The sequence below is a fragment of the Lissotriton vulgaris genome, chromosome 3_2, assembly GCF_964263255.1.
Source record: "Lissotriton vulgaris chromosome 3_2, aLisVul1.2, whole genome shotgun sequence".
In the NCBI taxonomy this organism is placed as follows: Eukaryota; Metazoa; Chordata; class Amphibia; order Caudata; family Salamandridae; genus Lissotriton; species Lissotriton vulgaris.
In genome coordinates this window covers 279,054,384-279,077,307 of record NC_141690.1, presented here as the reverse complement: position 1 = coordinate 279,077,307, position 22,924 = coordinate 279,054,384, and the positions used below count along the sequence as shown (strand labels likewise).

Below are 22,924 nucleotides of genomic sequence, written 5' to 3'. Positions count from 1 at the left end.
GTGACAGGAGGTCCTCGCTCAGAGGCCGCAGAATCGATGGGCTGATGCATATGGCTAGAAGTTCTGGATACCGCACTCTCCTTTCCCAGTCTGCAACCACTAGGATGACTTGGGCCTGGTGTCTCTTGATCTTCTTGAGCAATCTGGGCAGGAGAGGCAATGGCCTACAGGAGTCCCATGCCCCGATGAAGGCGAAAGGTGTCTCTTAGAGAGAACTGCCTTGGATACTCCAGCACTCAGAATTCTTGACACTGCACATACTCTGTGGTGGTAAATAGATTAAGCCAGGTTTCGCCTCATTGTTGGAAGATACTCCGTACCACTTCCGACCATAGAGGCCTTTCATTATCCCCAAGGTATTGCTGGCTGAGTTTGTCACCTCTGACATTTAAAGACCCTGCCAGGTGTTGGACGATCAGAGATATACCATGATCACTCAGCCTCTTCCACAGACAAATAGCTTTCTGACACCGAATCCACAAACCCACTCCACTATGTTTGTTGCAATACCAAAAGGCGGTCATACGCCCATCTGTACCTGCACTCTTTGCCCTCTGATCCTTGGAAGAAAAGCTTTTAAGGCCAATCAGATTGCCCAAGGCTCCTATAAATTCAGGTGAAGACGAGCTACCTCCAGAGATTAGATTTCTCTGACCTTCATGTCTCCCAGATGTTTTCCCCAACCCAGTAAAGACGCATCAATCACTATAGTCGCTTATGGCAATGAAAGGGTTCTGCTGGTGGCCCAAGTGTAGTCAAGTAGCCACCACTGCAGATCTTTTGCAGTCTCCTCGGATACTTAGATGACATCTGATAAATCGTGGTGTTGAGCACACAGAGAATTCCACTGTAGAGCCTGCATGTGCCACCTGGCAGGGTCCACAAGCAGGATGCAGGAGACCGAGAGACCCAGGAACATCAGAGCCGCTCTCACCGAGATCCAGGCTGCTGGCTGAAACATCCTGGACTCGATAAGGCGAAGATATAGCTCAAAACAACACCGTGTCCAATGTAAATCCGATAAAAGGGAGTCTTTGCGAAGGAGTCAGGTTTGACTTCGGCACATTGATAGTAAAACTCAAATATATCTATATGTCGATACATCAATATGTCGTCTGTCTTCTTCAGATGGCTAGTAGCTGCTTGAGGCAAGTCTACCTTTAACAGCCAGTCATTAAGTTACAGGAAGACTGGTATTCCCATCCTCCGCAGATGAACTGTAAACTCCACATCACCTTTGTTAACATCCTAGGTGCACTGGTCCGCCCAAAAGGGAGTACAGAGATCTGAAAATGCTCCTGTCTCACCTGATAACATCTGTGAGACTTCAGAATGGGAACGGGAAAATACGCATCCCACAGATTCATGGCATGTAGAACTTGGGCCAACGTGAGCATTTTGAACTTGTCATTCCTCAAAAAGAAGTTCAGGAGTTGAAGATCTAAAGTAGGGCGAACACCCCCATCCTCTTTTGTTATTAGAAAATAATAGGAGTAGCAACCAGTGCCTACTTCTGAATATGGTACTCTTCCTGTTGCCCACTTCTCCATTAGAGCCTAAACTTCTGAATGAAGATTTGAGGAGTGGTCCACCGACATAAATTGTGGGGGTGGTGGTATGTCCGGAGTAACCTTGTGCCACAATCTGATCTCAAGTTATGCTTCTCCAAACCAGGAGGTACTAAGTGCTGATTCAACCCCCAACCAGCCCATCGTGAGGCATTAAGGTCAACTTAGAATGGTTTTGATGTTGTTGCAGAAGGAGGAGGCTGTATTTTGGGCAGACTGTTGTATTTGTGTGGTTTTACGCTGTCTACCTGCTCCTCGTCCACATCCTTGAAATGGTTGGACTGCTGCACTGCTGGTATGTACAATCTCTGTCTCTGAAGTTACCCTCTAGCAAACCCCTGAAAGGGCATTGTTGTTGTGACAACTGATGCACCGACATTGCTTATCCTAGAGAAGGAGCAGATACTTTGCTCTCCTTTAGTCTCTCAAGGGCATTATCTGCTTTTTCCCCAAACAACCTTTAGTGAGCAAATGGCATATCCATCGAAGAATGTTGGACATCTGTTTAAGACCTAGTTGAATGGATCCAAGCATGTCTTCTTACTACCACACTGATCCCCAGGACTCTACCCAAACAATCTAATGTATCTAATCCAAATTTTATAGAAGATTTTGGGGCATCCTGCCCATCTGAAACCAAACGTTGAAAAACAATTTCAAGTAGCCTCCGGTATTGCTGGTAAAACATCAGCAACTCTATCCCACAAAGTGTGAGAATATCTAGCCAACACGCAGGAAGTATGTACTGAACGTAATGCCAAACTTGTTAAAGCAAAAAATCTTCTTTGCATATGCTTCCATCTTAGACCCTCTCTCAGGTGGAGTGGATGGAAAAGCATGTAGGATAGTGCGACTTGTCTTGTCTGTGCTATCAAACTCTCCAGGGACGGATGGTGAAGAAGAAAATATGGATCTCGCAGGGCTGTTCATTGTCTCCTCAGAATCTACCTCTTGGTTGGAGAGCAAGATCCAGGCGTAGCCCAAGTACCTGATAAAACATCTGGAAGTAAAAGCTCCAGAGAAGTTTGCGATGGATCCAAAATTATCGGCAGTAAAATAGTTTTAACCTCTTTTGTAGGTAAAAATAAATCAAGAGTTTCTGCTGGACTATGAATTACAGAGGCACGGGAAGATGCCTCCTCAGTAGCCATTACTGACGTTTGAGATAATATACCTAGATCATGAGAAGTATCGTGACTGCTAGCGTCTTGTAAATCCTGTAAAATATCCTTCTGAGGATATTCTGCATCAAAAAGATACTCCCTTTGAAAGATCAGATTCTGACCTAGCAGACACCATAGTTGAAGGAAATTGACTTGAATCCGATAAAACAATCGGATCCACTACTGGCATCGGCAGCATCAATCCCAATGTCGCATGTGACCTTGATCGCGCTACCTGTGGCTTCAATTGCAGTGTCAACGAGAATGAAGATGTTCTATCCACAACCAATAATCCAGATGTAGTCAGCCTCATACTCAAAATATGAAGCACAGCTGCCGTCAAGGATGGATCTGTTGATGTCCATCCAACTGAATGCCCCTCGTATCCGTGGAGCCTGAAGGCCCACCAACAAGATCCGGACCTACACCAAAGATGAAGTCGAAATTTTCTTAGGCTGCTGAATCTGGTCTGGCATCGCTACCTTGTCTGCTGGAATTCAAAAGGGAAAAGACATTGAAGTATAATCCCTTGAAGGAGGCTCCCTAACTGGAGAAAAACTTTGAGTTGAAGAACCCTGTAACTCATATGAAGTGGTGCGAAGAGGGAGACCAGTGCTTCAACTTCTTAATCTTCTTGTGCACCTTACTTGACTTTGAAGTCCTATCTTTTGACCAACTTCTTGGTGGAGAACAATCTCTCGATCAAGATTGACGAGCCATGGACATTGAACTGGACCTACTCTTCAATTTTCTGAAATCTGCTGCTACAAGTTTTGTTCCTTGCTCTCTAATTGCCTTTTTCTTCATCTTTGCACATGATGATCATGACTTTGAGTTGTGGCGACAGCCAAGTCACCACAAACAGACATCATGTGGATCTGTAACTGACATCTTTCGGTAACAGGTCATACATAGTTTGAACTCTGAAGGTTTTGGTGATATTTTACACACAAAAAGTAATTTCCAGAAGAAATTAACTAATAATCGCCGAATTACGATTGAAGCCCCAGATCCATGTCGGTTGACACGGAAAGAAAGGAACTGACACCAGCGCTAGCAGGTGACGTATATGCAAGGGGGCCAAAATCGCAATCACACGAGATGGAGTCACACACGAAAAAGGGCGTCACATGATTCCACCTGTCGACGCTGGATAACTTGGCTATACCAAAGTTTCTGGATCCAGTCTGATGCCGGGAGGTATTCAAAAGGTGAGTAATCTGCGGTTCAAAGTCTCTATTAGAAGTTAATTGTTTTACAGTACGTTTTATGTACTTAAGTTAGATATTTACAGGCTGCGCATAATTACTGCCCTTCATCTACGCCCTGTCTTATCTTTTGAATTACTTTTGAATGGTGATTCTGAATAGATTGAATAGTCTCTAAACAATTAGTGGAGTTGAATGAGGAGCAAGCCAGAGACAAATAACCAGTGGAATAATAGTTTTGTGGGGTTGTCCAGGTGGGCTCCTCAGGAGCAATGCCCCATTCCGCACCCCAGTTTTTCTCTATCTTAGTTGAGAGATCTGTCCTTTTTTTTAGTTTGGAACACTCGCTTTTGCTCCCTTGCCCCTTCTTTTCTCGAGACTGAGTCTAATGCTTGCTAACTGTGAAGTGTTGATGTCCGAAGAAGTCTACATAATGAATGCACGCCTTTTGTGATGCTAGTACTGACTTCATGTACATATGTTAGAGCGACAAGTTTAAGAAGCATTGAATGCATTATTGTTGTATGGACTGTGTGTTAACTTGTAGTCCTTTCTATACCCCTTGTGCTAACCAGCGGTGGACCCAGTGCTCCTGTCTCTCCAGCTCGCTGTGCTCAGCCGCCTTCTGGCTACCTTGCAGTCTGTGTGCTCCTGGGTGATGACCAAAGCTTACCAGTTCCTCTCATCCTGGTCCATCAACCAGTTCCTACTGGTCACCCAAGCAGATCTCGTGGTAAGGCTTGGGTGATTCCTCACTTGTATTGTTTTCATCACAATGTCTTGTTGCCGTTTCTTCTGCAAGCATTGCCTGTAGCGTGTATAACTCCTTGATAGACATCAATTATCCTCTCCTTCCATGTGCTTTTATTACATCTGTGAATGGAGATATTGCTAGTGACTTCAATACCAGAATCTTTTGTGCTCCTGTTTATTCCACCGTGGCACATGGTTTGGTGACACCTCTTTCTGCTAAACCCCGTGCAGTACCCGCGCCTCTAATTTAACACCAAGCTGTCCCTTGAGAGGGTGTACACCGCTAAAGCCACTGCTGATAGATGCTTTGAAAACAAATATTACTTTTAAACATCTTATTCATATTTGCTTTATAAATCACTAGAAACTGAGCCGGACCTATTCAGTTCTTATTAGACTTTGTATAATATCATCACACAACTACTAGGATTAACAAAGACAATAAATCAGCATGCAGATAAAAGTACAAAATCTGAAATAATGTTTTATATAAAAGGTGCTTAAAACAGTGTCCTATACCACGACCGCCTTTATTCCACTATGGAAGCCGGTTCTGGCTGTTGAGAGTTTATTGGTGAGGGAGAGGAATAGCTGGGTGTCCTCGGCATAGGGGACAATGTTGAGTCTGTGGATTCTGCCGATGGCAACGAGGGGGGGGGGGGGCATGTAGACTTTGAGGAGGGTGAGCCTCAGGGAGGAGCCCTGGGGACTCCATAGCTGATCTCTGTGGGTTCTGAGAGAAACTGCAGTAGTCTGACCCGCTGGGTCCGTCCGGTGAGGGAGGAGTGGATCCAGTCCAGAGCCCTGTCGCGGATGCGGGTGTTGTGGAGTCTGGTGATTAGGGTGCGGTGGGAGACAGTGTCGAATGCCGCCAAGAGTCTAGTAGGATGAGGGCTGCTGTCTCGCCCTGGTCAAGGAGGGAGCGGATGTCGTCTGTGGCGGCGAGGAGTGCAGTCTCTGTGCTGTTGTTTCTTCTGAAGCCAGATTGGGAGGTGTCCACTTCATAGAAATGTTCAAGGCCCTTTGTTTGGGTAGAAACAATCTGTACCTCTCCGATGAGACTTAGAAAACCATAAATCCATCTGTAGTAGCTTTTATTCTGATTAAATGTGCCGTAGGTGTTTCGAATTTACTGTTGCTTTTCTGATAGATACATCTGCCGTGTGGATTCCTCACCTTGTGAATATCCCCTTGCGTCAGCAACATTCGGAAATTCTTTTTGTAGCCTCGCGCCGACGTGGACGCGGACGTCACAGAGACACGGCTCCGCTCGCGACTCCGCTGACGTCACCGACGCCTATAATAGGCCCACGCCGGCATGATGACATCAGTTCCTTTTTTTCCGCGTCGTCGACGCTAACGGTTTTCAGGGATCGTACTGTAGCTTTACAGTAACTTTGTTACTATTTACCTGTTATTCTGTTTAACTTTATATTCTTCGAGATGCCGTCGAAGAAGACTGGTTTTAAGGCTTGCGGCGAATGTGGCAAGACTATGTCTATCACCGATCCTCATGATTGCTGTGTCTGGTGTTTAAGCTCCGACCATGACGTCGAGGACTGTGCTTGCTGCAAGAAGATGACTTCGAAGGCGCTAAGAGAAAGAGAGGCGAAACTCCTTGTGGCTAAGCTAAATAGTAAGAAGGAAAAGAAATCTTCGAAGTCTCGAACCCGTCGTTCGAGATCGCGGTCTCGATCGAGGTCACGCTCGGAGTCGTCTTCAGCTCACGCTTCGAAGTCTTCGAGGAAGAAGCACAAGAAGAGGAGCCATGAGTCACGTCATCGCTCCGGAAAAGACTCTGGTTCGAGACCGAAGTCCCAGGTCAAGCTTCTGAGTAAAGAGGTGGTGGTTTCGGAGTCGGAGCATGTCTCTGTTGGTGAGGCTTCACAACCAGGTTCACCCGAATCACAGGAGCAGGTCCATTCTCCAGTTCCATCCAATCCTTCTGGTCAGGAGGATGAAGGTGAGGAGCAGGGGGCTGGTGAAGTCGAGGTTCCGGTGCCTGCGGGTTCGTCGACCCCGGTTCCAGGACTCGATGAAGAGGGCGGCGTCGTTTCGACTCCGCCTCCTCAGGAACGACCCAGAGAACCTTATCCTGAGTTTCCAGCTCCAGGTCAGGATCCATCTAAGTTTCTGAACGCCATGTTTGGTGTCTATTCTAGGGCAATGTTCCCGTCTGGTGCACCTGTTGGTCCCACGGGTCCTATGGCTTTCAACTTGGGTGTTCCCCAGGCTTATGCCCCTGCGCCCTTCATGCCTTTTATGCCGGCTATACCACCGCATTGGCATTTTCCGACACCTCCGGTGTCGTCGACGCCGAAGCGCTCGACGCCGACTCCGTCGACGCCAGTCACATCGACGCCGATGCCTACGACTCCGAGGCAGGATTCTGTCCGACCTCGTGCTGAGAAGCCTCGTCCGACGTCGGGTTCGACGCCGGCTCCGGCGCCGTCGGAGTCGATTCCGAACCCGTTGGCTTCGGTTGTGAAGGAAAGGTCTCGGAGGAAGGCACAGAGACTTCTGGAGGAGGAAAGGTATCAATATTCGGATACTGAAGAAGGGGAGTTACGGGATTCTGAGGATCTTTTTGAAGATTTGTGTGAGGCCAGTGGGCTTGAACTGTCACCTGAGTGGGAGTTGGCTTCAGTTTCAAATGTGCCATCAAAGGATCTGGTGCCTTATCACACTGTTATTAAAAAAGCAGCGAGTCTGTTGAATATTACTCGTCCTACTGCTGACTATAAGCCTAACATCTTGACTGAGGTTCTTCATTCTCCCTCGTCAGTAGTTGAGCCTGTGTTACCCTTCAACGAGGGCTTGACTGAGCCAATCTATGAGGTTTGGAAGAAGCCTATGACTGCTCCTGCAGTTTCAAGAACAGTTGCGAGGAGGTACAGAGTGGCACCTGAGGACCCTGCGTTTTTATCAATTCATCCCTTGCCTGAGAGTTTGGTGGTGCAGGCTGCTTGCGCTAAGAAATCTGCTGGAGCTTTCCCACAGGTTCCTGGGGACAAAGAATCCAGAAAGCAAGATCAGGGTGCCAGGAAGGTCTTCTCTTCAGCCAGTATGGCGTTAAAGTCAACCAACGCAACGTGTCTGATGGGGAGGTACATCCATGCCTTGATGGATTCTGTCAAGCAGCTAGTTCCGAAAATTCCTGAAGATGACTGGAAGGATTTTCAGGAGGTGATTTCAGACACTCAAGCAGCTGCGAGACAAGTGATTCAAAGTGGTCTGGACACTGCTGATTCGGTGGCAAGGGTTATGGGTTCATCTGTGGCCACCAGGAGGGCTGCCTGGCTTAAGTCATCGGAGTTCTCTGCGGACGTCCAATCTGCTTTGTTGGACTTGCCTTTTGATGGCTCAGGATTGTTTGGCAAGAAGGCTGATGCTGCCTTGGAACGTTTTAAGGACAGTAGGGCCACTGCAAAGTCCTTGGGTCTTCAGTCCAGAGGAACTACTGGTAAACGCTTCAGGGGGTTCGGAAGATCTTCCTTTCGCTCTTACAGACCTTCCCAGCAGCAGCCTCAACAGCAGCAGAATACGCTGTACAAGTCATACAGGGGCAGGCAAAGATCCCGCCCTAGAGGTCGTCAATCCTCCTCCTCCTCCTCTCCTTCCCAACCCCCAGCCAGCGCAGCAAAGTAGCCCTAGATCCGCCATTCCGGATCATGTGGGCCCAGTGGGGGGTCGGCTTACTCATTTCCTACAAGATTGGGAATTAATTACATCGGATCTTTGGGTTCTCAATCTTGTAGGGAATGGGTATGCACTTCCTTTCCAGGAATTCCCTCCCAATTACCCTCCTTGCCAGGGTTATTGTTCGGAGGACCACCTGCTTCGCCTGCAGGAAGAAGTCCTGGCTCTTTTAAAAAAAGGTGCAATAGAGGTGGTTCCAGAGCAGGAAAGGGGTCAGGGGTGCTACTCCCGGTATTTCCTGATCCCCAAGAAAGATGGCAGGCTTCGTCCTATCCTGGATCTCAGGATCTTGAACCTTTACCTGAAGCAGGAAAAGTTCAAGATGCTCACTCTTGCGCAGGTTCTTCAAGCGCTGCTGGAAGAAGACTGGATGGTGTCGATCGACTTGCAGGATGCGTATTTTCATATTCCCATCCTGAAGTCGCACAGAAAGTATCTCCGTTTTACGGTTGGGTCACAACACTACCAGTTTGTGGTCCTTCCGTTTGGACTTACTACTGCGCCTCGAGTCTTCACCAAGGTGATGGCGGTGGTGGCAGCTCATCTCAGAAGATCAGGGATACATGTGTTTCCGTATCTAGACGACTGGCTGATCAAAGCGTTGTCGCCGGAGAAGGTGCTCCATCATCTGCAAGAGACAACTCAGTTGTTGCACAGGTTGGGTTTTTCGATAAATGTACCCAAGTCTCACCTGGTGCCCTCACAGCGCAACCTGTTCATAGGTGCGGTACTGGACACTACTGTATGTCGCGCATTCCCTCCCCCTCAAAGGATTCACGACATTCAGGAGATGATTCCTTTGTTTTTCCCTGGAGCGGTTGTTCCAGTCCTGAAGGTCCTTCGTCTGCTCGGTCTGATGGCTTCTTGCATTCTGTTGGTCAACCATGCACGCTGGCACATGAGGGCACTCCAGTGGTGCCTCCGCAGGCAGTGGTATCAGCACAACAGAGATCTCCGGGAGTCAGTGAAGATCTCCAGAGAAACTGCAGCGGATCTGTCTTGGTGGAGTGTGGAAAGCAATCTGTCTCAAGGGAAGCCTTTTCAGATTCCTCCATCGGTTGCCACAGTAATATCGGATACGTCCACTCTCGGGTGGGGTGCTCATCTGGGGGACCTGGAGGTCAAAGGTCTTTGGTCTCCAGAGGAAAGGTTGCTTCATATCAACCTTCTAGAGTTGCGGGCGATACGTCTGGCGCTCAAGGCCTTCCTCCCTTCCCTTCGCGGTCAGTCTGTTCAGGTCCTGACGGACAACACGACCGCGATGTGGTACATCAACAAACAGGGAGGAGTAGGGTCGCAGTGTCTCTGCAGAGAGGCTCTGCGTCTCTGGTCCTGGGTTCAGGACCATCAGATTTGTCTGATGGCATATCATCTGGCCGGAGTTCTGAACGTTCGTGCAGACAGTCTCAGTCGGCAGTTCTCTGCCGATCACGAGTGGAGGCTCCATCCAGAGGTAGTTCTCGACATCTTTCGGATGTGGGGGACTCCTCGGGTGGATCTGTTCGCCACTCACGAGAATGCTCACTGCCTGTCATTCTGCAGCCTCCAGTTTCCGATGCAGGGAGCCTTGGGGGTTGCGTTTCAGTTGAGTTGGAGCTCGCAACTCCTTTACGCGTTTCCTCCCATACCCTTGATTCCTCGGGTTCTGAGGAAAATTCGCCAAGACCGGGCCCGAGTCATATTGATTGCCCCGGATTGGCCAAGAAGGGTGTGGTACTCAGACCTTCTCCACCTCTCCTCTCACCCGCCGCTCCGTCTCCCTCGCAGGGCAGATCTCCTCTCTCAGTTGGAGGGGCAGGTTCTACACCCCCACCTCCAGACCTTACACCTTCATGCCTGGAGATTGAACGGGGCAACCTGATTTCTTTTTCTCTCCCTCACGATGTGGTGGATGTCATTTTGTCAGCCAGGCGTGACTCCACTAAGTCCATCTATTCTTATAGGTGGTCGAAGTTTGTTATTTGGTGCAGGGAGAAGTCCATAGACCCTTAAGGGCCCATTTATCTGATGTTCTCCAGTTTGCCCTTTCTCTTGCACAGCAGGGTCTTGCTGTTGCCACGGTGAAAGGTTATCTGTCCCCTCCTATCCCTTTTATTGTGCCTCAGTGGGATTTGAATCTAGTTCTGACATTTTTAATGGGTGCTCCTTTTGAGCCTCTTCATAAATGTACCATGAGGCTCCTAACTTTCAAAACTGTTTTCCTCGTTGCAATAACCTCGGCAAGGAGGGTTAGTGAGCTTCAAGCTCTTAGTTCGAAGCCCCCATTCCTGTCCATTCATGCTGATCGAATGGTTCTTAGGACCAGGGCTGCTTTTCTGCCGAAGGTGGTGTCTTCTTTCCACCTTGGTCAATCCGTCACCCTTCCTTCCTTTTATCCTCCCCCTCACCCTTCAAAGGAGGAGGAGAGATTACACCGTCTTGACCCCAAGAGGGCGGTGTCTTTTTATTTGGACAGAACTAGAGACTGTCGCATGGATGACCAGCTCTTTATTGGCTTTGCTGGCTGCAAGAAAGGAAGAGCGGTCCATAAGAGGACTTTGGCGAGATGGATCGTCAACTGCATTATGATCTGCTACTCTTTGGCCGGTAAGGAACCACCAGAGGGCATAAGAGCTCATTCCACTAGGGCTAAGTCTTCGACCTCTGCATTGGCTAGAGGTGTGCCTGTTGAGGATATTTGTAGGGCCGCAACTTGGTCTTCCCTCCACACTTTCGCGAAGCACTACTGCTTGGATACCGAAGTGAGGAGGGACGGTCATTTTGCGCGCTCTGTTCTTCAGGATTTCCTGGTCTAGAAGAGTGGACACCCTCCTCCGGGAGTGGGGACTGCTGTGGGACTCTATTCACAAGGTGAGGAATCCACACGGCAGATGTATCTATCAGAAGAACAAGTTACTTACCTTCGGTAACGCTTTTTCTGGTAGAAACAATATCTGCCTGTGGATTCCTCACTGACCCACCCGCCTCCCCGTTGTCCACTCTTCTTTGCCAGAGTATTTTTTAATGGATTGTTTTATTGTAAAATGTTTCATTGCATTTACTTCACACTATGTGTGCCACTTTTATTTCTATACTGTGTATATTGTGTACATTTCTACTGTCATCGGTCCGTCCGTGTGCCTCGAAGGCACGGATAAAAGGGCGGAACTGATGTCATCACGCCGGCGTGGGCCTATTATAGGCGTCGGTGATGTCAGCGGAGTCGCGAGCGGAGCCGTGTCTCTGTGACGTCCGCGTCCACGTCGGCGCGAGGCTACAAAAAGAATTTCCGAATGTTGCTGACGCAAGGGGATATTCACAAGGTGAGGAATCCACAGGCAGATATTGTATCTACCAGAAAAAGCGTTACCGAAGGTAAGTAACTTGTTCTTTGTGTAGGGTCAGTACTAAACGGCGTATAGTTGTCCTCTGTCTGCTAACACAGAACAGCTTGACAGAATGCAATGCAGCCCAAAAGAATGACTCTAGATTGATTTATTCCATCAATATCTTTTTAGTTATGTAAGAATGTTCTTTGCCTGCTATATACCATAGTCATTTGTAAACCTTGGAGCTGTAGTTTTTGGCCCATTAAGGAAACCTTTATTGCATGGTGCCTTGATGTTACTGTCCGGGTACTGCTATCTATGTATTGAGGAATGTTCTGGGCCTCCTGTCAGGGTACAAATAAACAACAGGAGAGAAAGGGCTCAAAGGACACTCCTCTACCCCAGTCCGAATATATCTAACAACAAAAGAGTGACTGATTATTAATCAAAAATAAAGAGGAAATGTGAAGTGAAACGTGGAAATAAACTAAGTTTTTTTTTGTATAACCCTCACTCACCCGTCTATTGGGTGACATGCTTCATCATTGGGTTTTTTTCACCGGGCGGGCCAAATGCCTACCCGGTGTGCTACTACACCTGCAATTGCAGTGGAGCTGGTTTATTTGAATAAAAACAGTTCAAAAGGTGATAGTGATGGAGATTAAAAGAGTGCGAACTCTAACCAAAACCAAACGTTAATAAAGGTTAGTGTAGGCGCGCATTAAAAGTGTTTAATGGACAAGCTTGACTATGAACTTGAGTCAAATTGTCCCATTAAGTGCATCAAATGGTCGACATGTTTCTGCTCATTCTGGCCGCTTTGGCCGAGCTTTCTTCAGGACCAAAAACGATGGTACATACACTGGGCGGTGTACGCACGCTAAGGTGTACCCTAACCTCAGTGTTGTAATAGAAAAAGTACGAGACTCACGGTTATTAATACCGGATCACCCTGGTATTTCCAGATATGTAAATATGTGGGTAAAAGTAAAAGAGACACATACAAGCAAACATATTTAGAAAATAATGTGTGCAGTCTTTTACATACCAGGATCTTTTGGTATAACTCAGAATAAACGTGCACTCCACATATCTGACCCTCTTATGTGTCCAGCTATTTATTCACCCTTTGAATATGTGAACAATTGTAAAAGGAATATCTAATTTTATATAGAATTCACTCGAACGGGGATAAAAGCAATGGCCCATTATGCCCTTCAGATCAAACCCCATGAGCCCAAAAGTGGGCCGAATAGCGCCTTAAAGCTCAATAAGACGCACCTCAAAATTATAATTACCACGACTTTTATAAAAAAAATTGTGCAGTTCATTTAAAAAGTTTATTTTTAAAGAAACGGCTCGTCAGTACCAAGTCATATGCTTTAACTTAAAAACACCCGAATATGTAGACCTAAAAGCGCTATCTAAACAATGGGAAGAAGAATATATTTACGTGAAAGTAGGTTTTGCCTCACTTCATGGGACCGGTGGCAGGGGTTCCTTCACATCGGGAAATACTGTTGGGCAAACAGAAGGAAAACCATCACTGTACACTGCTCCCTTTGTTAAAAGAGCTTGTCCTGTCTGGGTAGGAATATTTAGCATTTTTCTTCTTGGTTTGAATGTTTAGGGCTGCTGCCTGTAGAAATGAAGAGAAGGTGTGTGGAGAACTTGTAAGGAGTAAGCTTATTACAGCAAGCCCCAAACACGTCTTGTGCATTTGCTGGCTCTTAAGTAACTGCCAACTTCACACCAGTAACAGACACAAAAGAATGTTGGGCTAGGGGCTGACACGAGGTGCCAATGGGAGAGTAAGAATGTAGTTGCATCACAAAGGATGTGGCTTGCACCACCATACATCATCACAACACTGCATCAGAAGGAATGTTTAGTGCCTGTATTTTGGTTTGATTGCTTTGGATTGGCATGTTCAGACTATGCTGTCTTGCTCGGAATGTTAATCACTTATTGCCCCAGTATTGGAACTTTCATAGATTCCCATGCTTTGTATCATTCCCCGTCGTCGGACTGGGAGTCTCGGTAATAAAAAATATCATAGTAGTAGGTACAAAAGAGAAAGGAAAGGCCTAGGCCTCATTCCCTTTTGTAACATATCAGCCTCTTTTTGTAAAAGAGACCAAACTCTAGGCGTCAGCCAATCAGAAGTGCCTCACCCTTAGAACCTTCCTGAAGGAACCTCAGAGCCTCAGATTTTCTACCGCACGTTGTGCTAGGGAGTCTGCATTGAGCTCTGCTCTATTTCTACTCTTTAAAGCTCATTTCTACAGATATTTCTTCAGAATTTTCTTCAGATTTCTTCAGGAAAACTCTTCTTCATCAAAATGTCTGAGGTTGAGAAGAAAAAAGCCCTTTTTAAGCCCTGTTCCACCTGTGGGAAGAAAAGGCTGTTTGTGGAAGACAAACACAAGGATTGCATCTACTGCCTGTATCCAGATCACAAGGCAGAGGACTGTAGGATTTGCCGCACTCTCTCCACCAAAACCTTGAGAGATCGTGCTGGAAGGCTTCTTACATGGTTGCAGAGGCAGAAGGAAAGGAAACATGGAGTTTCCAGTGATGAGGAGGAATCGGTGTCCTGCGCTTCTTCTAGAAGGTCAGTGAAAAGGGGTAGAGGTTCCCCATCTTCCTCTACTGGGCGCCTCTCTAAGTCTTCAAAGAAGACCCCCAGGGAGTCTGATGGCCGGGGTTCAGGAGGTTCCCCCCACCACAGTGGGTCAGGCAAGGCAGAACTGGTTTCGCCTCCTAAGGGTGAGAAGACAGACCCAGCCTTCAAGAGACCCTCTTCACACTCTTCAGAGAGGAGTTTCAAGTCCTCTACGACGAAGACTTCGTCGACGGTGGCTCCGTCGACGACGAAAATGAAGCCCAAGATCCAATTGGTCCCGTCGAAGAGCTCAACGACTACGGCGTCGACGGGCAGTATGCCGAAGACATCGTCGACGACGAAACCATCGTCGTCGACGGCGGTGTCGACGACGGCAGTACCGTCGACGACGACGACGTCGACGACGACAACGTCGACATCGACGATGGTGTCGATGACGGTCATGTCGTCGACAAGTGCTTAGACGACGACGACAATTTCTACATCGACGGCGGGCTTGTCGTCGGTGGCGTCGACGACGACATCTACTATTCCTATCTCGTCGACGAGGATTTCACCGGCGTCGACGGAACAACCAACAATACTGGCTGCAGAGAGAAGGGTGACGATTTCTCTCACGAGGATCACGCCTGAAATGACATCCCCAAGGAGAGTGACCTCATTACCTCCCACGATGTTGCTAGACCAGGAGGACTCTGAAGGAGACGGTCAGGATGGCTTTGTTTATGCGAATAGCCCATCTCAGCTTCTCATTAAAAGTCAAGAGACGGACTCAGAGGAGGCATATGAACAAGGTGGAAGTTACTACCCACAAACAGACCACCCAAGGGAATATGAATCACAAGACATGGTTTCAGTCCCGACGTCCTTCCTACATGACCTGCACAAAATGTTGCAAGACTATAAATCCAAAGCTGAGCGCCCAGCGCCGAGAAGGTCTACTCCGTCAACACCAGTTAAAGACCACTCTTCGGTTGTCCCACCTCTACACCCAGTACAGACTCCTCCTCAACCACAGCGGCCAGTGCCCCAGGCTACGTCTGAACCAGCAGATGATCCGGATGGGGATCATGATAATGAAACGGATGTGTCATCCGATAATCATCAAGATTCGGATCAGGAAGGGGATGAATACAATGATTACATCCACCCGGATCAGGCTTCGCCACACCAGGACCTAGGTGATTCTCCTCCTGCTGACATCGGCAGTTTTCACCAACTGATGGAACGTGCAGCCGGCCGATTTAAGTTGGTTTTGCCTGCGCAAACCACCGACTGTTTCTTGTACGATTTTAAAGACACACACCGCAAGTCTACGAGGTCCACTCCGATTGTGGAACATCTATGGGAGGAGGGTTTAAAGACCATAAAAAAACCAGCGACGGTGGTCCCTGTGCTACCGCGCCTTGACAAAAAGTATAAAGCGCCGGAGGATGGACCGGCTGCCCTGACAGGTCATCCCAGGCCGGACTCTGTAATCTCACAGGCAGCACAAAGGAAGTCACAGAACCCTTCTGCTCCCTTGACGGCCCCTCCTGACAAGGATGGACGGCGGTTGGATAGCACAGGAAAGAGATTTTCATCCATTGCTAGCCTTCTGGTTCGTGTGGCCAATGCTTTGGCAATATTGGGACGATATGATCGCCAGTTGTGGTGCGATATAGCTCCCTATTTGGATCAACTTCCTCCAGAATCAGGGCTGGAAGCCAAGAAGACCTTGCAAGAAGGTGAAGCGATCTCCATGGAGATCATAGACTGTGCCATGGACATTGCCACAACGTCCTTTAGAGCTTTGGCAGGAGCGGCAGTGTTAAGACGCCAGGGATGGCTAAAAGCGACTTGGTTTAGGCCAGAAATCCAAAATAAGGTCCTTGATCTACCTTTTGACGGCGAGGCACTCTTCGGCAAATTGATCGACGACACACTTCAGGAGATCAAAAAGGACACGGAGACAGCTAGATCGCTGGGAACGCTCCAGTACCGCAAAACTCCTTTTAGGGGCACAAGAGGCAGAGGTGGCACTTACAGGGGCGCATACCAACAACAGCGCTATTCTTCGAACAGCTCTGGATACCAGCCAAGCCGCCAGTCCTACCAACAGAGACAGAACCAGTCCTCTGGTTATTCGCGGCCTTACAACAAGGGCAAGCAAGCTGCCCATGGACGAGACTCGTCCAAACGCCAATAGCGGCCTCCTGGCTCTGCCTACTGCTCCCTCCTCCAAGAGATCATCAGTTGGAGGCAGGGTGTCAAAATTCCTTCTGAATTGGTCCCAAATTACATCGGACCGTTGGGTGCTCAACGTCATCAGACGAGGACATACTTTAGAGTTTACGGAAGTCCCTCCACCCGACCCCCATCAGCCATACCATCAAAACATCTGCATCTCCTACGGCTAGAGGTACAACAGATGCTCCGCAAAGGAGCGATAGAACCGGTCCCCTCCAATCAACGGGGCCAGGGTTTCTATTCCAGGTTCTTCCTGGTGAGAAAAACGCAGGAGAAATGGCGTCCCATCCTGGACCTCAGGGAGCTAAATGCCTATCTCATCTCCTTATCCTTCAGGATGGTATCCCTACAGGATGTTTTAAAGATGGTCAGCCCGGGGGATTATATGGCCACACTCGATCTGGAGGATGCGTACTTCCATGTCCCAATTCACCCAGCGCACAGAAGGTTCCTACGCTTCACAGTAGCCAAGAGCCATTTTCAGTTCAGAGTCTTGCTGTTCGGCCTTCGTTCTGCTCCAAGGATTTTTACGAAGGTGCTGGCACCTGTAGCAGCATTTCTGAGGAAAAACCACTTCCAGGTCTTCCCTTACCTGGACGATTGGTTACTGAAGGCCCCGACCAGAGCATTAGCGCAGGACGCGGTGCAGGCTTGCACCACTCTGTTCCACATTCTGGGTCTCACCTTGAACAGGGAGAAATCAACGCTGCTGCCGTCTCGGACAGCGCGGTTCCTGGGAGCAATGTTGGATTCGCAGCTCTCAAAGGCATTTCCGACTCAAGAAAGGATACAGAAACTGCAAAGATTAGCAGGAAACCTTCAAAGAAAAAAGTGTCTTTCTGTACGCAGCTACAAGTCGCTGTTGGGGGTGATGTCATCCTGTATCCCCCTGATCCCGCACTGCAGGCTCCGGATGCGCCCCCTGCAGGAGCAACTGGACCTCCAGTGGCAACAAGTGCACGGATCGTTCGACGACAAAGTAGTGGTCACTCGAGAAATGAAGGAGACAGTGCGTTGGTGGTCGAATCAACGAAACTTAGGCCGAGGTCTATCCTTCGCAAGCGTTCCATCGCCTCACATACTGACGACGGATGCGTCATTGGAGGGATGGGGAGCCGTGATGCAGGACCTGCAGGTCAGCGGCCATTGGTCTCCAAGCGACCAAAAGCTACACATCAACCTGTTGGAGCTGAGGGCGATCAGGCTAGCCCTTCAAGCCTTTCTTCCGCGTCTCCGGGGTTCACAGGTGCTAGTCAGGACGGACAACACCACGGCTATGCATTATGTGAATAAGGAAGGAGGGACGAGGTCACTCCCCTTGTCGCGAGAGGCTCAACAGATTCTGGAATGGACAATTCTTCACGGAATTTCTCTGAAGGCGGAGCACTTACCAGGAGTGCTCAACGAGGGCGCAGACAGGCTGAGCAGGCTCGCCTCAGTCAGTCACGAGTGGGAGCTAAAACAACAAGTTCTGGATCTACTCTTTCAAAAATGGGGCACACCAGAGGTGGACCTTTTTGCAACGCCCACCAACAGAAAGTGTCCAGCCTACGCCAGCAGGTTCCATCACCAAGGCTCATTGGGCAATGCCCTATCGATAGCCTGGACGGGGAGGTTTCTCTATGCATTTCCACCGATTCCCCTGCTTCCTCGACTCATCAGGAAAATGAGGACGGAACCATGCAAGCTCATCCTGATAGCCCCGGCATGGCCAAGACAATTCTGGTACACCGAACTACATCTGCTATCGCTAGTACCTCCGATAAAGCTAGAGGATGTTCCGGATCTCCTGGCAATGTCCGGAGGACAAGTTTGGCATCCAGACCCAAGGTCGTTGCACCTGACTGCATGGCTCCTGACCAGCGAGAATACATGAATATCCCTCTTTCCACTGAGGTCAAAGACATCCTCTCTCAGGCGAGGGCTCCGTCCACAAACAAAACATACAGATTGAAGTGGAAAAGATTTTGTATTTGGTGCAAAAAAGAAAAGATTGATCCTTTCACGTCACAATCTCATCAGCTCCTGCCTTACCTACTCTCGCTAGCTAAGTCTAATCTGTCCCATTCTACTATCAAGGCTCATTTAGCGGCGATTTCGAGATTCAGAAGATCGGATTCTGGTCCTTCGTTGTGGTCTGCGAGAATTGTCAAACAAAGGCCTGTTCAGGGTCTATCCGCCAGTGCGATCTCCTCCTCCAACTTGGCATCTAAACTTAGTCCTGGCTCAACTAATGAAGGGACCTTTTGAGCCGATTCACCGCTCAGACCTAAAATTCTTATCATGGAAGTTAGCTCTCCTCTTGGCCCTCACATCAGCGAGGCGAGTAGGGGAGATGCAAGCCCTAACTATCCAAGAACCGCTTTTGCAATTCAAAAAGAACACTACCATCTTAAGGACGAACCCAAGGTTCATTCCCAAGGTCCCCACTGACTTTCATCTAAATGAGCCTGTCATCCTAAAAACATTTTTTCCGAACCCAGTCACTCCAGCAGAAAAGACATTGCACACTCTGGATTTGCAACGCTGTCTAAAGTTCTACATAGACCGCACCAAAGACTTTAGAAAATCTTCGCACTTGTTCATTGCTTTCGGCGGTCCAAACAAGGGTCTCCCTCTGTCTAAACAGGGGATCTCGAGATGGATTTCAAGTGCCATTCTGCATTGCCACAAGTTAGCAGGGAAACCTCTAGTGGGCAAGATCCGTGCTCACTCGACGAGATCAGTGGCTTCTTCTACGGCCCTCTTTGCGGGGGTACATGTCAAGGACATCTGCAGGGCTGCTACCTGGAGCAGCGTGCACACGTTCACTAAGCATTATTGCTTAGAGTCTTTGCAGCAGGATGATGCGGCTGTGGGCCAGGCTGTCCTGAGAAACCTCTTCAAGTGATGGGTGAGCTTTCCTTTCTATCCCACCTTCCATGGGTGACACATTTTGTACTTTTCTTGCTGCTGTTATGATGTACTGCTTTACAAAATGTGTTTATGGTGTTTACTGCTTGCTATTCTGATACAAAGCATGGGAATCTATGAAAGTTCCAATACTGGGGCAAGAAAACAAGTTACTTACCTGTAACTTTGGTTCCCCAGTATTGGTAACTTTCATAGATTTCCATGCGCCCACCCACCTCCCCGGGGAAAGCTCAGCCTTCAGCGAGTATGGTGTCTAGCACACTACGGCTACGAAAATCTGAGGCTCTGAGGTTCCTTCAGGAAGGTTCTAAGGGTGAGGCACTTCTGATTGGCTGACGCCTAGAGTTTGGTCTCTTTTACAAAAAGAGGCTGATATGTTACAAAAGGGAATGAGGCCTAGGCCTTTCCTTTCTCTTTTGTACCTACTACTATGATATTTTTTATTACCGAGACTCCCAGTCCGACGACGGGGAATGATACAAAGCATGGGAATCTATGAAAGTTACCAATACTGGGGAACCAAAGTTACAGGTAAGTAACTTGTTTTCTTTTCTTGGTTTGAGTTTTTAGGGCTTCTGCCTCAGAAGGAATCTTTAGTGCCTGTTTCTGTTGTTCATGGTTAGACTGCTTGGAGGCTGCTTTCTAGGTTCGAAGTTTCTTGTGCACAAGCTTTTTTTCTGGGGTGGTGTCCCTTATAAATCAGCCAAATAATAGCGCGTTGCTGCTTTTTTCTGTTCCTTGCCCAGTCATTTTTGTAGTCTGATTCATTACTCATTCTTACCCTTCTGACCCATCTATAAATTTTGTCTCGTACCAAAGCGGCTGAAGCAGAACATTCTGGGCCCATGTCGAAGGCTCCCAAAAGCAGCTTAATGCTCCAGGACCACCTTTGTGCTGCCAATAAAGAATCGAACAGTACTCACAAAAGCACCCATAAAGAACAAGCTTAAAAACACTAACTCAAATACCAGTTTTCATGATGTTCATCACTTCTTGACTAATTGTGTGGGATTTTTGGATGCTTTTTTTGAATCTTTAGAATGTGAAACTTTCACAGGTAGTTAACCTTTATTTTTTTCTTAGTTTAAAATATTTTCAATTATTATTAAATAAATAGTGTCTTAAGCTGTACCATCTTAAGGGTTCAAGGTTTTCTAATATGATCAGCCGTTTGATACTGTAAAAGGAAGTTCCTTTTGCAGTCACTGGTGGATGTCCATCTATCTCAGTTGGTGTTTCACCTATTATAGGCCATGCCATTCTGCTTCAAGGCATTTGTCTAACTGCACACTGATTCTGTTACAGCTTCTGACAGCAGAAACCGAAAAGATGATTGCACTAGTGAGAGAGGTATGTCCAGAGCAGATGGAGCTGGAAGCGGTCCCAAGACCAGGGATGAGCCTACAGGTGGCACAGCTTTGCTTGCAGATTCACACAGCGGCCGCCAGCCTTCAGGTGCGTAATCGTCGGCATCAAGCTCCGCGGCTTCCCCAGTGCTTTACTTGATTGTTGCTTTGTCTCTTTACCCAACTTCTATAAGATATTCAACACACTCTTCAATACACACTACAACCCTTCTTATTTTTAATATTTGTATTTTTTTCTGTTGGCCAGACGAACAAGACAAAAGAAACATTTTGGATCTATCACAAACTTCAATATACTGAAAAAAACTCTTATTTTTATTAACCTAAAAGCACATTCTGTCCAACTAACAAGTCTGTTTTCTCTTCAGATAACCTTTCCTCCGAGTGCATTGTCTCCTTCCACACATAAAAATCTGTAGATATATTGTATTTTTACTCGCATACTTCTGGCAATCTGTTTAGGAAATGGAATTTAGTTCTTCTGTGCTGTATAAAAAATGTGAAATGAAAGGCTAAAGGAAGTTGTGTTTTATTCTATCACACATTTGAATGCCTAAAAAGTGAACTGTATAAAGATTTCAAAATAAATTTCAGTAATCATGAACGTCCTTGTTTTGTAATTCTGTGTGATGAAGACAATTATTTTTAATTGGATGAAAACATATCAGAACACCTTACTTGGTGATGTGCAAATGATATATGTTTACGGAAACCCAGTTTTCACAGATTGTTTATAGACTATATTGCACACACACTATTATACACTATAAAGCGCCTAGATATCCTATCGGATGATTAGCCGCTCTTTATAAATCCTGATTGATTGATAAAGTTTTATAAGTAAAACCGCATGTTAGTGGGAACTTTTTGACTGTTTCAATGGAAAATGTCCGGTCTGTTAATGACAGTGCACTATCACCGCATGCTTTAGCAATATATTTATTAAAAGTGAGTTTTTAAAGCTGAAATGAGAAACAATCCTGCCCCTGCCCAGATGACAATGCTAATAGTGAATCAAGAGGCAAGTCATGTGTACCCTGTATGTGGGGTAAATCCTTATGACGCATGGAGCAAATGTTTAGTTTATTGAATCAAAACAAAATTGTTTTTTTGTGCAGGAAGAATGCTAAACTCACATAATGGAAGGCGCTCTCATATGTCAAGGTAGAAAAAGGTGGCTCTCCCAAATAAAATATTTCCCTAGTATCACATATTGGGCCAGTTTATGGGTTGAGTACATTACAGTTAGGTCACGTAGATTATTCAGGTTACTAGATCTTCAGGTCTAGTAACATTTTTATGATTCTTCGTGCCCTGATATAATTACTGACTGCTATTGAGTTTGAGGAACTGAGGCGAGGGAGACACATAGGAGAGAGCCGATGGACTGTAAACTGACTTATTTTATTAATCTCCCAAAAGTTCCTTACACGTTAGTGACCCCACCCTCAGTGCTTTCAGTTTAAGAGTTCTGACGTCCTTGCAGTGATGCAGGCCAATGTCTTAGAAAAGATGGTAGCGGTCTCAAGCGGAAGCAGACATGTTTAATGATGCATTTTGTTCCCACTGAGCAAGAGAGCAATAAAAAAGAAATGCAGAAATGCCCTGCTGGGTAGGATGAGGGATTAATAAAAATGAACATTAAAAAAGCCAGTAGGTCTTGTCTCTGCCAATGCTTGTTGCTGCTCACAATCAACATAAAAAGAGCTTGTTGCTGAACATCAGCAAAAAAGCCCAAATGCTTCCTGTGTCATGACCTGCACACGCACGCAAAGTTCATGATGCTGTGGCCATTTTGGCCTTTGGCCACCGCATTGGTTACGACTCATGGAAGTGAACAAACGTTCTGACTTTATTGTTTTTTAATTTGCTTCTCCAAGATATATGCTAAAAGTATATAATAAACATTATTAAATAAGTAATAACAATAAAATAAATATCTGTGAAAATCCCTTTACAATCTGGAGCACTCCTGTAGCAGAGTACAGCTATTCCCTCCTAAAAAGTTTAAAAAGAAAAAAAGGATTGGAAGTGGAAGTGGTGGAAAGTGATGGAGTGAGGGAACAGCTAAACATCGATGGTAAGTGGGG

At 47.0% G+C, this 22,924-nt stretch overlaps 1 protein-coding gene across 1 annotated transcript in view; it reads left to right on the top strand.

The window, feature by feature from the left end:
* CCDC142 (coiled-coil domain containing 142) overlaps nucleotides 1-22,924 on the top strand; it is a 138,645-nt gene that overhangs the window by 37,425 nt on the left and 78,296 nt on the right. The window contains exons 7-8 of the mRNA XM_086964351.1: nucleotides 4,515-4,672; nucleotides 20,773-20,922. Coding sequence (XP_086820477.1) covers nucleotides 4,515-4,672; nucleotides 20,773-20,922 — 308 coding nt within the window. The remainder of the gene's footprint in view (nucleotides 1-4,514; nucleotides 4,673-20,772; nucleotides 20,923-22,924) is intronic.